This window comes from Astatotilapia calliptera, chromosome 7, assembly GCF_900246225.1.
Source record: "Astatotilapia calliptera chromosome 7, fAstCal1.2, whole genome shotgun sequence".
In the NCBI taxonomy this organism is placed as follows: domain Eukaryota; kingdom Metazoa; phylum Chordata; class Actinopteri; order Cichliformes; family Cichlidae; genus Astatotilapia; species Astatotilapia calliptera.
This window is the reverse complement of record NC_039308.1, coordinates 45,878,414-45,893,629: the sequence shown is the minus strand read 5'-3', so window position 1 is coordinate 45,893,629 and position 15,216 is coordinate 45,878,414. Positions and strand designations below refer to the sequence as shown.

The following is a 15,216-nucleotide window of genomic DNA, read 5'->3' as shown; positions in this document are numbered from 1 at the left end:
CCTAGTGTAGTAAGAAGTCTGGAGGACCAAGTAGTTGGTGATATCCACAGCCTCGATAGTAGGCAAATCCTTTACTTCTGTGGTGTATTCGGACATTTTCAAAGAATACGGATCACGTCCGATATATTTTTTAACTATCTGTTTATATCTCTCCCGAGAAACGGGGTCTAAAGTTGCACAATAGCTGCTCTCCTGACTCTCCACAGTGTCCTCCATGTTTACTTCCGTTTGGCATTATTAAGAGAATTTTTCCTATTGGCTAGACAATGTCATGTGACCGAAAGCCTAGATACTAGTGGTGGACATTTGCGATTTATTTTTACTGTTCGTGTTCAGCTCAGACTGTCTTTTAACCCGACGCTGTTTTTACTGAAGAAACTTTAGCTTTTTTTTTTACAATGAACATCCCAGTTGTGGATTTCGGCGCCTACAGGCTGAGCGAGAAGGATGTCGCTGACGAGCAGTGGCAGAGTTTAAGCACAGAGTTGAAATCAGCATTTAGAGATGTTGGTTTTGCATTTCTGAGGAACACGGGGATTACTCAGGAGGAGGTGAGGCCAGTTAGATAGAATAAAATTATTATCGAGGAACTTACACTGGAATCCGTCTTTTTCTTCTGGTGTGTTTGGACAGGTGGACTGTGTCATGGAGATATCCAAGAAATTCTTCCTGCAGCCAGATGAACTGAAGCAACCCTTCAGCAGGAAAAGTTTCGTGAACAACCCTAACCACGGTTGGGTGTCATTGGAGACGGAGAGGTAGGAAGCATACGTTTTATACTTTAATGTGTATCTGCGGAAGAGAGTTTAAATTCGGATAATTTCTTTATAGGTTGAATCCACGTCGACCTGGGGACCTGAAGGAGTCTTTCAACACTGCCTCCCTTCATCCTGATATAGTAATAACTCGGAGGCAAAAGCCTTGATCGTTTGTTTTCATCAGTTTATTTATTTTATGATTAACCTTAAGAGTTTGGGCTCAGACACAACAACTGCATGGTGCCACAAGGTTATTAGTCAGGGGGTTAAAGTACAAGTTACTCAGTATCTGTTACTTTAGAGAAAGCTCTGTTAAGTTTGGAGAGGAATCAGGAAAATAAATGTTGAACTGCAGTACTGAAAAACTATGTACACCCCTATTAAGAGGAAAGTAGCAGCAGGGGTGCTGCTTATTGAATACACTTGATTGCATCAAATGCACATAATTAGCTGATAATCAGCAAGTGTAACCAACTCTATATGAGCAGAGGTTTTGGCAGTTTGCTGACCTGGGGGAGACTTTCTCCAGAGGCATTTCCTTAATCTTAACACAATTACACAGTCATCCCTGGAATGGACATCCTACAAGTTCACTCCAAGGTCAGAGCATGCAGTTCTTAGTGAAATAAAGTTACATCTCCATAGGCCTCAGTTGGAAGTTAAATGTTAAAGTTCATGAAGTTCCAGTTAGGAAAAGACTGAACAAATATGGCTTCTTGTTCATAAGGGTTGCCAGCACAAAGACTCTTCTGTCCAAGACTCCTCAATCTCTTCTTTGGACGAATGTGAGCAAAGTGGAGATGTTTGGCTACAGTGCACAGCACCTTGTTTATCAGGGACCAAAAACAGCATATTAGCACATATACCTCATCCTAACTCTCAAGCACACTGGTGGGCAGGTGATAAATTGGGCTTGTTTTGCAGCTACAGGATCTGGGCCCTTAGTCACTGGTTGGCCATGAACTCCCCTGCATGCCAAAGTATTTTAGAGTCTAATGTGAGGCCATCTGTCCAACAGCTATAGGGTCATGCAAAAGGACAAAGATCCCAGGTAATCTACAACTGAATGAATGAAAAAGAAGAGAATGAGAGTGTTGCAACGGCACGGTCAAAGTACAGACTTTAACCTGTTTGAAATTATGTGGTGGGACATTAACAGAACTGTGCATAAGCAAAACAACTACACACCTCGATGAACTGGAGCAACATTATAATGAAGAGTGTGAACAGTAACACAATCTGAAAGAGTGGCACAGAAGGCAGTACTTTAAATATTACTACCACAGGTGGTCGTACAAGGTGCTGAAACATGGGTGGTTTTTCTCTGGACTCCAGAGTGTCCTTGTTTCTTGGATTTTGAAGTTAAAAGCCAAAATCCACATCAAGTCACTGACATGTCCTGCATCTTAATATCACAAAATTCCAGATAAACTTGTTCTTTTTACATATTTCATTCTTTGTTATTTGACAGCAAAACAAACATTAAAATAGTGACACAAACACACCCCGTTGAGAGTAATACAAACAAGCCATCAGAATTGGAATCAGTTTTCAGCTGCTATGCACTTTTAATAGTACCAGCAAGGTTACAGACTCATTCTCTACATTAAATACACATTATAACAAAACAACACGAGCTGGTACAGTAAAGTCCAGGATAACAGGATACCAAAAATTTTGATGTATTGAACATTAAAGCATAAACCCATCTTATTATAACACTGAAACTATAAGTAGGTCAATGAGCATACTATGGGTACTTTAAGTATCAGTATTATCATTAGTCAGACTCTGATGTGGTTCTGTTGTTTTCTGTTGTAGAAATGGCCATCATCAGGCAGTTTGAAAAGTTTTCAGGAGTTCCAGACATCCTTTTTTCTGCGCTGCAAAGAGCTGAGTCTTCGGTTGCTGAGGGTGATGGCCCACAGTCTGGGACTCGACCCAGAAGTCTTCTTGCGTGCACACCGTTTAATAGGAAGTATGTTTACCCCATACACTGTACCCAGTGTACAGTGGCATATGATCAGTTTTACTAAGTGTTCAAGCTACATGTCATGAGGGGCGGTCACTGATCCCAGATCATATGGACCTTGTGAGAAGGTTTTATTCTCTCACACACACACACACACACACACACACACACACACACACAAACTGGCAGTATCTAATTCTACAAAATTAGGGAGAATACTAATAAGGGCAAAATGTTCAACCAAGACATGTTAGCTTAATTTATGTACTATATATTATATTCATTTAGTACTTTATATAGCTCTTCTCCTAAATTAAAAAATAACAAAAGTACAGCACAAAATAAAAGAAAAATGAATATAAATACAAGACACATGTAAATGCGAGTAACAAACGAGGGAAATGACTGAAAATCTAACAAAAATTAATCCTGGGAAAGAATTTTTTTTCTTTTTTGTAAAGTGTAACCTCAAGGCAGACCAGATTACGGTTTTGGAGGATTGGTCCATAAATTGGTACAAACAAACAAGAGATACACTGCATTGACAACACTGCTGTGTCTCCTCTAGCTGACAAAAATGGCACTACGATGCGATCTCTCTACTACCCACCAGTGAATTGTGAGAAAGCAAAGGAGGGCCAGCTGCGATGTGGAGAGCATTCAGACTATGGCAGCATTACTCTGCTGTTCCAGAGCTCAGAAGGTCTGCAGGTAAGGCCTGTACCACTGGGACACACAAGCACATAAGTTGCTTGGTAACATACTGAAAAAGGGTCTGATTAATTTAAAAACTCACTTAAGCTGGAATTCCTGTGGTGTGCCACTTTAAACAGCTGTCATCACTGTTTCTTCAATTGTAAGTCATGTGTTTTGCTTAGTTAGTAACACATTATGTGTTAAAGTCAAGCAAAGTATCAAATAATCCTGTTATCCTCCTGACACTTTTTGACCGTCAGGTGCGTACACGCTCAGGTGAATTCATCCCTGTTCCCTGTATCCCTGGAGCCATCCTCATCAATATCGCTGACCTGATGCAGCGCTGGACGAGCGATCAGTTCGTCTCTGTGGTGAGTGAAGGGGATATTTCCGCCCCAAGGTTTTATGACAAGGTTATGGAAATGCACTGTAACTAGAAAAGTAAATGCGACTACATATGTCAAATTGGGTCATTTATAGGAAATAAGAAAGGTCTCACCTACTTTAACTTTAGATATGTTTTTGTGACCCATGATCTTTTTTGAAGCCAACAGAGTTAAAATGCTTCCCAAAAAAGTTTTTGCATATGGCCATGGCATTAGGATTATAGTTTAGTGTTGCTTGTTGTTTCTTAGCTCCACAGGGTTTTGCTGCCTCCTGTCGGAGACTCCAGCACACGGCAGTCTCTGGCTTACTTTGTCCAGCCGGATGACGAGGCTCTGATCACCTGCTGTGATGGCTCCAACAAATATCCGCCAGTTACAGCAGGCGCCTATCTCACTGAGCGATTCAATGAATCATATGGAAGAAGCTGAATTTGAACCCACCATTCTGACCATTTGATTAAGAAAGTTTTTTTGTTTGTTTTTTTAAATCATGTTCAGTGAGTTATTGTCAGAAGTATGATTATGTCACTTCAGATTCTACAGTAATTATAAAACTGAATGTTAACTTATGACTGTGTTTATAAGATGAGTTGAACTTGAGGTTTGTGATGAAAATAAGAGACAGAAACATTGTATCTGCAAGCTCATTCACCTTAATTTTAGACATTCAAACCTTGTACATCATTTTCATGATTTTTTTTTCACAGGACATTAGTTGGACATTTAAGTACTTTTTTAACAAGTCACATAAACATAAACTGTTCAGCACATATACCAGGTTGGAGAGAGGTTGTTGTTTGAAAATAAAGTAACCAGTGTATTTTACTTCAACTCTTCAAAGTATTTTGTGTCCATCTTTTCTTTGCTATTAGTCTGTAGTGAAAAAAAAATTAGTTGTTGTTTTTTACCTTGTGCTTCCTTCTGGAGTTTAATTCAGATTTTTACAAGGCAAATTTCAACCTACTGCATTCATTTCATTTACAGTGGTTCGAGAATAAATAAACACAAATTCACAGACACTCCTAAGCACTGACATCCAGGCAACCACTTCATAATCCATACAATTGTCACAATCACAAACACAATTATTAAAAATTATAACATTTAAATACATATTGTATATATTTAACTTCATCTCTTATTCTGCACTAATCTGATCCAGAGGTCACAACAGCTTGAAAAGACATTGAAGGAAACACTTTTTCTATAAAACTTCATTTCGGCTCTAATCTTACTTTTCTGGCATTTATTTTTTCCAAAATAATTCACAATTTACCATAAAAATAAATAATATTCTGAAAGGATTTCCTTAAGGAAAAAGTGGCAGTGAAACTACAGTGTGAACAAAACTAAACATTCAGTTATCAGGCCAGCTGCCCTCCCCATTTCACCCCAAAGAACTTCCAATAGAGAACAGAGTCCTTTTGTGATACAAGATTAAAAAAAACAAAAACAAAAGGGTTGATTGTCCACATAGAAAACTGGAGCAGCTCCACATTTCCAGGCTGGCTCATTCAGTTGATTTAACCAGCAGAAGGAAGGGCATCATTGGCACTAAGAGATCTTTTCCCCCCCCCCTATGTGTTGCTGTGTGTTTTGAAAATTCTAAACAATAACCCAAAATTGAAATCATGAAAACACAAGCACACTTGCATGCTCACTCACATCGCACACAGGGTGGTGAGGCCTGCTAAGAATGTCCAGGCACGGGTACATCTTGCTGCTGGTGACCAGGCGGAGGTGGCTGACTGTTTCCTGGTACAACTGGTGCATGTTCACCTGCAGTTAGAGGAGCTGCAGGCTCTGTAACAAAGATTCATATGTGCATTATTAGGATATGATAAAAAGCTTTTAATCTCGTCTTATTAAAAAGGATAACAATGCTTTTCCCTCACTGCATCTTTTTAAGTGTATTTTGATTGGGGATGCACAAGTAAATAACTTATTTTGGCTGTTCTGTGGATCTGGATGCAGGTTTTCGACTGGGTGGTTAATTTTCACTTGATTTTAAAAAATGTTAAAATGGAAGTAGAGTGCAATTAAGAGACCTTTAACATCATGTGATTTGTTGTTTCCAGCATCATTTATCATAAATTTCATACTCACGTTTTACATCAGCATTTAAGCTTTGGGATTTAACCCTTTCCATTTCTTCCATTGCCTGAGCAGCGAGAGAAGGACAAAAAAATGTTAAGAGCATAAAAATGGTTTAAGACTTTGTTTGCTATTGCCTGCATGTTTCAAGTCTACAAGTCTCTAAAACAAGATTTAAGTGCAATTCAGCATGTTTCACACTGTAAGCCAGATTCTTACATCTGTAGAAAGGGTCAAGCAACTGTATAGAAAAATCCTATTTTCAGATTGTATTTCATCTGCTATGGATAGTTGACAGATAATTCACCTGTTTCAGCCCCAGCTTCTGAGCATCAAGTTCTTCCTGTTTTCTTTCAAGTTCCTCTCTCTCTTTCTGCAGCTCAGCCGACTTCTTGTTGATGTCATTCTCCTCATTGGCCAGTTGTTGTTCAAACTCTCTCAGCTCCTCTTCGGTGTACAATGGGTTCTGATCTAAAGTCTGCAGAGGGCACATAAATAAATGATGTGATAAGAAATCATATACATTTCTGATTTCATGATATAATGTCAGCTGTTAAATCTCTTGGGGAGTTTAATGATTTGGAATCTCACCCTTTGTAGACAATTTCTGAAAACAGCTGTTTATTGTGTTGCACTTACGCGAGCCTAAGCTCATAGTTTCATAGCTCATATTGATGAATAATTGAATTGAATTTTAATACACTAACATAACATTGGGTTCACATTAATTTTTAATACTACTCTATACACAAAAATGCCAGGAGGGAAGCCAAACCTTACTAGCGCTTACCTCCCATTCGTCTTTTTCATAGAACTCTTCCTTCTTTGTGGCTGCCATGAATTCGCTCAGTGATACAAGCCTGTCTTTATTGGTGTCCACCTGAATGTCAATACATGAAGCAATTTTGAGCAACAACTGTCATCGAGATAAATCACTCACCAGATACGTCCCAAAGGCCCTGACCTTTAGCTCCTTGCTAAAATAGCTACTCCACACACAGATGTTTAAATTCATTCATTAGATTTCAGGCAGCAATGCCACACGTTTGTTATGAAATATACATTATGATTGTATTCTGACAACAGAGAATACCTTCATAACATACTAATCAATACTTTAGAAATGCTAATAAACATGACAATGATCTCTACATTTTATAGTTTTGTGGTGGCTCACCTCGTTCATAACATGCTCTCTCATTCGCAGTCTCTCTTCCTCCATCTCAACCATGTCATCCTCTTCATTTTCTGGGTTGTAAACCTTCTCCAGCTTAATGAAATGCACAGATTTTTACCTCAGAGACTTGTTCATTTGCAGATTACATTATCGCAGACTATGCAGAACCAGAGTTAGACATAAAACATATACCTCTTTAGTAAAGAGAGCTTCAAGCTCACTCTCATCAAAGAAGCCATCTCCGTTGCTGTCTGCAACACAAAACAAACAACGGAAATCTGTGTCTGATTTTAACCATCCATAGTTTTGGCACACTAGCAAATAAGACAACATTTGAATGCTATATTCATTCTTTGCTCTTAAACGACCTTCAGTGTATGGTCTATGGTTACCGTGCATTTTGAAGAAAGTTTTTGGATCAAAATCTTCTGGATCTAAACCATCTGCCTCCTGCCACACCTCTTTTAGCTGGTCCTCACTGCCCTGCACACACAGAGGTACACATCAAGGTTTCTCCTTTTTCTTGTTTTGTATTTAGCACTATTTAGCATCTTTATTCTATGGCTTGCATATAAATCTAAATAAAATTGGCCCAACTAAATGAGTTAATTTTATCATAAAAAAAAAAAAATCATTCATGTTTTCCAAATAATATCATTCAGCTTCAATGTCATTTGTTCCCCCGCATTGGCTATAATCTTAGCATTCGTAATGAACTGCTTTATAGCTGGCGTCTTACAGGGTGGTTGACTTTAGGGTGGCTGGCGTGTTTCTTCTTCATTTCCTCGTAGTGTTCCTCTTCCTTCTTGCGATCCTCCTCATTCAAGTTCTTCAGGCGTTGCCGTCGCTCATGCTCTTTCATCATCTCGTATTGCTTGAACTCATCATGGCGGTCCTTGTCAAAGTTCTCCAGGTCATTAGTCGCCTAGACGTAAAAACAAAAAGTTGGGAAGTGGAATTTACCTCTTAATTCTGCAGATTTATGCACCTCGTTGAAACAGATGGACTCTATTCAACATCCAGATGCCTGATCAGAGTTGTTCCATAGAGGATGAAGCAAACTGTTGAGCTGAATAATTACTAGCCATGTCACAGTCTTAGCATCACTCAGCATTGAATGCAGAGACAACCCAGGCAGATATAGCGTGCTTTTTGTGTTTAGCTCATGCGGTGAAATTTATTCATCCATTTAGTGCTAGCATGCTTACTAGTGGATACTAGTGAGTGCTAACTGGGTATGAATAAACAGTACCTCTGACTTCCTAAACCTGAGAGCTGCAGTAACAATAAGTTGATTTATAAAAAAACATATTTGGACAAATGGTTTGATTGCAAAAGTATTCTGGTGTGTGTATCTAGAATCTAAAAGCTCTTTGTATTGGTAGGGCTTAATAACAGACAATGCCCCACAGTGGTGCAATGCTTAGCACTGCCACCTCACAGCATGGGGGCGTTTCTGTTTGAAGTTCTACCAGTACCTCTTTGTTTACTATGTGTTAGCCAACAGACTGGCAACCTGTTCAAGGTGGACCCTATCGCTCTCCTTATGACAACTGTGGTATGCTTCAGCCCCTCAAAACCATGAATAAGTGGAAGAAAAGGGATGTATGGATATATGGATGTAGGGATGGATGGATTTCTGATAGTGACTGTACCTTTTGCTGAGTACTATAAATACACTGTTGTCATAGTTCAAAATCTGGATCTGTGAGTTTAAAATTATTATTTTGGCCTGATTTTATTAGAACCTCTGGGTGGCTCTTTATTCTAGAACCCTGCAAGGACTTGCTCAGCATAAAGTACATGAAAATGCTATGGTAATACAAAACAAAGCAAATGCTCATTTATCACCATTCTTTGCATTTCTCAAGCAGTGCCAAGGCAAAATAGTAGGTCAATGATTATAGAGCAAAGCTAAATGCTACAGAAAAGTAAAACTTATATAAAATATTTTTAGGATTTACATCTGCATGACTGGAAGCTTTGTTGTAAAACTACAGAGGCATGCAAACTCATTAAGCCGGCCTCCCCATTACTATTCTTTTATACTCATTTCACACACAGGAAACATGTTGGTCTCGCAAAACTTACACATTTACCTCTAATGAGTCAGCACTCTCCAACAAAGGGAACAAAGCTGTGAATGCCTCCAACTTATTACATCTAAAATTTTAAAAAAAGCCAGACTAGTTAAACATCCCTCACTGAAATTCCCGATACGCTATGCTAAGTATGGCAATATTTCTGCATGAGCAACTGTCATTATAAATGTGACTGTGCCATACCAGTGCAGAGAAACAGGGTCAGTATTAACCTTCAAGTAGCTGCGCTAATGACTAGGTGTATGTGTACCGATTTGATGAGACGGTCCAGGTCATCCACCTCGAAAGTGTGTGGATTCTTGTGGTTCAGGTGCTCAAACTGTTTCAGCAGGGCCTGGTGGTCCACTGTTTGGCCTGCAAGAAAAGGAATAATGATTAGATTTATTCAACTGTAAAACAAAGACACTTGGTTTTTTGGAGTTGTGTCATGGTTATTCTTTTCCGCTGGGTTTTACAAACACATTTTGTACCAAAACTTAATACATTTATTCTAGAAAGCGTTAAAGGATTACATGAATATCAATGCATTTTTGTTTTTTAATAAATTGACCTATGACTTCTATCTTTGCTTCTTTTCTCTACCTACACTTGTGTTAATCTATTCTGCATGAACATTTATACAGCTTCCTCTATTAATGATCAAAATTTAAATTTGAATAATAATTTTCTTTCAAGAGTTAAGTTCTGCATTCAATAACATAACTAATGGACTGACTTAAACTGCGGAAGTTGTTGTGCAAACTTATGAAGTTTCAAGTTCAAGTTTCTCAGTGACACATCATTTTTTCCCCCTTTCTTTAAGATACTTACCATTTCCTTCCTTGATGTCGTGTTTAGCTTTTATGAGCATTCGCAGCCTGTTCATCTCCTCCCTCTTTAGCTCATCCAGCTTGGTCCGAAAATTGTGCTGAACAAAGTTCAGCTCTTTGGAAAGTTTGCCTTGCTGCAAGCAGACAGTCAACATACCATAGTTCAATAAAAAATGTCCACGTCGACAACCAGCTTACAAAATATTGGGCTGTTTTTGCAAGTGTGCACCTTGATGTCATCCATATTGGCATTTTTGAGCTTTTCTCTAAAGTGGGGGTCCTTCTCAAGATACTCAATGACCTCCCTGAGGTAGCGGTCGTAGTGCAACCCAGTGTCCTGAGAAATAGACCACATTTAGCTTGTCAATGCATAACATTATTCAGTCCGATTATGGGTATTTTTTCCCAGTCAATTAATTCTTCTAATGAACAGTTACACCTAATTTAACAGACACTGCTTTTGTTTGTTTTTCAATCAATCTTTAGTCAGTAAGCATTTCTGAAAGGTGTCTGAAACAGCGGACTTCATGTCTGGATCACCCTGAGCTTTATCTACTTAGCTGTAAGACTCCATTTTAATAGGATATCCCTTTATTTCACACTGCCCGTGTGACTCACAGCACTCTCGGGTGGACCCAGTTCCTCCTCTTTAGCCTTTTCTTTGGTCTTGTCCACACTGATAGGCACTGACTGGATACACAGCCACAAACTGAGCAGAACAAGGCCACAGCGGGCCAAGGCTTTACTCCTCACCATCTGGTCAGGCAAAGCATACATAAAATAGATAAGAAAAAAGATAGGAGTTAGTTTCAGGTTAGGTGAAGATCGTACATCTTTTAGAAAGCTCTGCAGTCAGAACAAAATGAGCACTTGCCGTATCTTTATTATATATATATATATATATATATATATATATATATATATATATATATATAATAAAGATACGGATATATAATTTTAAAAAGTGGTGCAAGTCAACACTTCAAATAGAGACATAACACTGATAAGGTTATGCAAATAACTCTTAATCTGAAAAGCAATTCCCATAAGAAAGGGCCCGTGCAGCACACGTGTTTGGTGGCTTACTTTAGAATATTTTCTTAGAGATTTCTAAGTTGAACGCTGTGAACCTGCTAGTCACAGTGAATCAAAATCGGACTGAGTGTGTAGTTTAAGGAACAGGTTGTTCAGTAGGGATCATGCAGTGAGGATGCCAGCTAATTCATTATCTACATGGATGTAGAAAATGCTCTAAACTAAGCCTCAGCAGACAGAGAGAACGGCGTTAGTAAACGTCACCTCGCGTGAAATAATACTTACTTGTAACGTGGAGCTTATTTTGCTCTCCTCTTTTTTTATTCTTCACCTGGCTTTCACGGTTTAGTGTTCCTCAAAGTGCCTGAGCTTCACCGGAGCTTGTTTACAACGGTCATCTGTTAACCACCAATACAAGCCTCCCTTGGCTACAACCTATATAAAAAGGTTGTGTTCACCATGGCAACGCACTGCCTCTGGCTTCTCTTATTGGCCTAAGAAAGTATACTTTCTTTCACAAAACAGTCGCGTTGAGAGGCGATTGGTCAATACACCTGTCACTCATAGTGTATCAACAACCGCCCCCCGTTGGCTTAAGGTGCGTTGAGCCAAACTGTACGTGGCGTTCGGTCAACCCCAGACGAGGGCGGAGTTAGTGTGCAACACTGGATAGAGCAACACTACTCATATTATAAAACTGTTTAACAATGACATTTAATACTAGGGATACGCGTAGGGATACACAACATAAATGTTTTATTTAATCTTATATTTCATTTAGATATTCTAATTAAATATAGATTACACTTGGACATGCTGCAGACCAACATAGAGCTGAAAATACACTCGAAAACATAGCAGGAAGCCTTAAGCCTTAAGAATTATTATTGTTATTAAAATGATGGCCAAAAAAGCAATGAGACTGCATAGAAAAACTCTTAAACGCCCTGCATTTAAATATTATATTAAAATGAGAGAGTGAGTTTAAGAAAGTCGAAATGGGTACTTATAATTAAGGTGTTCAGCAAAAAGAGAGGGGGCAAAAGCGAAGGAAAACTCTTATTGTGATTTGTATGTGAGGCTGAACAATAAGGAAGGAGAAAAGCACAGACTGAGAGAGAGAGAGGTTATAGTGATTAAGGATAGAGATGGAAATGTACTACTGAGTTAAGCTAGTGTGCTGAGAAGATGGAAGGATTACTATGAGAAGGTGATGAATGAAGAAAATGAGAGGAAGTGCAGAGGATTAGTAAGGAGGAAATGAGGGGAGCTATGCAGAGGATGAAGAGTGGAAAGCCAGTTGCTCCAAATGACATACCTGTGAAGGGTCAAGGCTTTGGGGAGAGAGAGCAGTTTAAAATAATCTTAGAGTCGGAGAGGATGCTTGAGGAATGGAGAATAAGTATACTGGTAACAGTTTTCAAGAACAAGGGTGATGCGCAGAGCTGTAGTAACTACAGAGTGGTAGAGCTGCGGAGCCATGAAGCTATGGGGAACAGTTGTTGAAGCTAGGTTGAGAAGAAAGGTGATGATCAAAGAGCAGCCGGCTTCAAACCAAGAAAGAGACCACAGTTGTTTGCTCTGAGAGTGTTGATAAAGAAGTCTAGGGAAGGTCAGAAGGAGTTTTACTGTTTCTTTGTGGATGCAGGGGAAGCATAGGTGCCAGGAGAGGAACTGTGGTACTGCATGAGGAAGTCAGCAGTAGCAAAGAAGTGGTGAGGGTGGTGCAGGGCATACATGAGGACAGCAGCACAGAGGTGAGGTGTGAGGTAGGAGTGACAGATGGGTTCAAGGTGGGGGTGGGGTTGCATCTGCTCAGAACTACTTCTTGTTTGTGATTGTAATGGACAGGCTGTCAGATGAGGTCAGGCAAGAGTTACCACAGACGATCATGTGTGCAGACGACATTGTGATCTCTAGTGATAGTAAGGAGCAAGTGAAAGAGAGTCTGGAGACATGAATGTATGTACTGGAGAGATGAGACATGAAAGTCAGTAAAAGCTAGATATACCTGTGTAAATTAAAGAGAGACAGATGGAAAAGTGAAGCTGCAACAAAAGAGGTAGTGAAGGTGGACAAGTCTAAATAATAGTCTAAAGAGGGAAATACAAGAGGGAAACTGAAAGTTAATAAGATGGTAGTGGCACCTGCTATGATGTATGATTTGAAGATGGTGCCACTAGCAAAAAGAAAGGAAGACAAGCTGAAAGTAGAAGAGCAGAAAATGTTAAGAAAGGCCAAGATTGGAAATGAGTACATCAGAGGCACAGATTAGCTTGAGCAGTTTGAAGACAAAATCAATCAGTCATGGTTTGGACAGGTGCAGAGGAGGGTTAGTGGACATAGTGGGAAGGGATACTGAATATGGATCTGCCAAGCAAGGAGAAGTGGAAAGACCACACAGAAGGTTCACGGATGTAGTGAAGGAGGACATGCAGTGGGTCAGTGTTACAGAGGAGGATGCTATGGACAAGGTGAGTTGAAAGTAAATGATCTGTTGAATGATGATCCTTAAGAGGAGCAGCTGAAGTACTTCTACTACTACTGCTACTTTTACTAATAAAAAGTAGTAAGAGTAGATAATAATAATTTGAGTAAAGAGTGAATTGTAGTTCACAGTAAGAAATGACTTACTGGAACAGTAAAGTAAACCAAAACACGATTCTCCATTTAATATTCAAATGTATCTTGTAAAAATTAAATGCATTTTATGCATTAATCAAGTCTGAATTTATTTAGCATTTTCTTTAATCCTCGCAGGGTGAAAAGTATACATACACCCTCACTAATATTTGGCTGTTAGCTAGCTACAGCTCAACCAGGCACTTTTGGTACCCATCAACAACCTTCTGGCAAAATTGGCAGTTCATTTAAATTGGTTGGTTTCCTGGCATGGATCCATGTCCTCAATTTTTCAACAGGTTGAATTTTAGGCTTTGGGAAGACTATTTCAAATGGTTAATGTTAGCCTACTATATCAATGTTTACATGTCCAACTATCTAGCTGTTGATCTGAGGTGAAGATGAAGAATTTGGAGGTAGTTCTCCTCTTTCATTATTCCACCACTTTGTGCAATGTACCAGTACCACTACAACCAATTAAGACCCGTAGCATGATGCTTCCCCCACCATGCCTGACAACTGGTACAGTCTTTTAGGCTAGAATCTTCACTTGTGCTCCTCTAAACATATTTCTTGTCATCATAGCCAAATAGCTCATGCTTTGTCTTATTTGAACATAAAACTTTTCTTGAGAAAGCATTTGGGGTGTTCATGTGGCCAGCTAAAATTTTCATTTTAAAAGTAGGTGTTGATTTTGGAGCAGGGGCTTCTTTTTTGGTCAGCATCCGATTAGGAGGGTAATCCATCTTCATGGATATTGAAGATGGATCAGTGATGCTGTTTGGACAGTGATGCTGGTCTTCCAGCAGTTTCCAGTTCATGGCAGGCTTAACACTTGGTGGTTCCAGGGTTGAAACCTGAAAATCCTTACTAATTTCTATTCATTTATGGGTGATAGTTGGGTTTTCTTCCAGACCTTTGCAAAGTGATGGTGACATATCTGAATAACGTGTACTTATGTCAGTGGCCTATGGTTACTTTTACAGAAAGGCAAATGTACCAAAAGTTACCAAATAAACATTTATTCAAACCACTCCTTTAGGAAAAGAAGCAATAAAATGTTTAAACTGTTGATCTTCTCTACATAAAACACACTGGCCAAGGTGGTTAGTAAAACGAATGTGTTATGATGATAAATCACTGAAGTTCATTTCTCAGTGCTAGATGGGGAATGCCACTATTATCTGCCAAGAAGAGTGCTCAGATATCCAGCCAGAATTATGCCAGAAGCTTGTTGATAGCTACCAAAAGCACCTCATAAAAGTGAAACTCGCTAAGGGGTATTAAACAAACATTAGTCAGGGAGTATATACACATTCATATATACTCCACATTAACATTCTCTTTTTTCTATGCTTAAGTGCTTTCTATCTAACATTCGCATACATTTATACTCTGATAGATGCAGACTGGAGCAACCAGGAATCAAACCCCCAACCTTCTGAATAGTGGAGAACCTGCTTTATCTCCTGAGCTTCAGCCATCCCATGCATTGAAACAATAAGAACACAACATGAATTCATTAAATGTGTGCTTTATTTACTTGACTTTTACTGTATTAAATA

The 15,216-nt window shown here is 39.1% G+C and overlaps 2 protein-coding genes across 2 annotated transcripts; one reads left to right on the top strand and one right to left on the bottom strand.

The window, feature by feature from the left end:
* The first annotated feature begins 270 nt into the window (after positions 1-270).
* Positions 271-4,643, top strand: LOC113026389 (2-oxoglutarate-dependent dioxygenase htyE). The gene is made up of 7 exons (XM_026175132.1): positions 271-551; positions 634-758; positions 832-898; positions 2,580-2,736; positions 3,299-3,441; positions 3,687-3,797; positions 4,062-4,643. The coding sequence occupies exons 1-7, from the start codon at positions 399-401 to the stop codon at positions 4,239-4,241; spliced, it is 936 nt and encodes a 311-aa protein (XP_026030917.1). The 5' UTR covers positions 271-398; the 3' UTR covers positions 4,242-4,643.
* On the bottom strand, positions 4,446-11,484 carry LOC113026387 (nucleobindin-2). The gene is made up of 13 exons (XM_026175127.1): positions 11,315-11,484; positions 10,613-10,750; positions 10,224-10,331; positions 9,996-10,128; positions 9,436-9,539; positions 7,823-8,008; positions 7,476-7,566; positions 7,276-7,334; positions 7,084-7,176; positions 6,697-6,786; positions 6,214-6,384; positions 5,919-5,973; positions 4,446-5,615 (listed from the first exon to the last, which is right to left on the bottom strand). Exons 2-13 carry the CDS (start codon positions 10,748-10,750, stop codon positions 5,503-5,505), a joined length of 1,341 nt encoding a protein of 446 aa, XP_026030912.1. The 5' UTR covers positions 11,315-11,484; the 3' UTR covers positions 4,446-5,502.
* Positions 11,485-15,216: the final 3,732 nt, after the last annotated feature.

Excerpts from the sequence above, each read along its gene's own strand:
- LOC113026389 (XM_026175132.1), top strand. The coding sequence starts at position 399 with ATGAACATCCCAGTTGTGGATTTCGGCGCCTACAGGCTGAGCGAGAAG. Across the intron at positions 759-831 it reads GTGTCATTGGAGACGGAGAG|GTTGAATCCACGTCGACCTG; the intron begins GTAGGAAGCATA and ends ATTTCTTTATAG. Across the intron at positions 899-2,579 it reads CCTCCCTTCATCCTGATATA|AAATGGCCATCATCAGGCAG; the intron begins GTAATAACTCGG and ends TTTCTGTTGTAG.
- LOC113026387 (XM_026175127.1), bottom strand. The coding sequence starts at position 10,750 with ATGGTGAGGAGTAAAGCCTTGGCCCGCTGTGGCCTTGTTCTGCTCAGT. Across the intron at positions 8,009-9,435 it reads TGGACCGTCTCATCAAATCG|GCGACTAATGACCTGGAGAA; the intron begins GTACACATACAC and ends TTTTACGTCTAG. Across the intron at positions 7,567-7,822 it reads ACCCTAAAGTCAACCACCCT|GGCAGTGAGGACCAGCTAAA; the intron begins GTAAGACGCCAG and ends CTGTGTGTGCAG.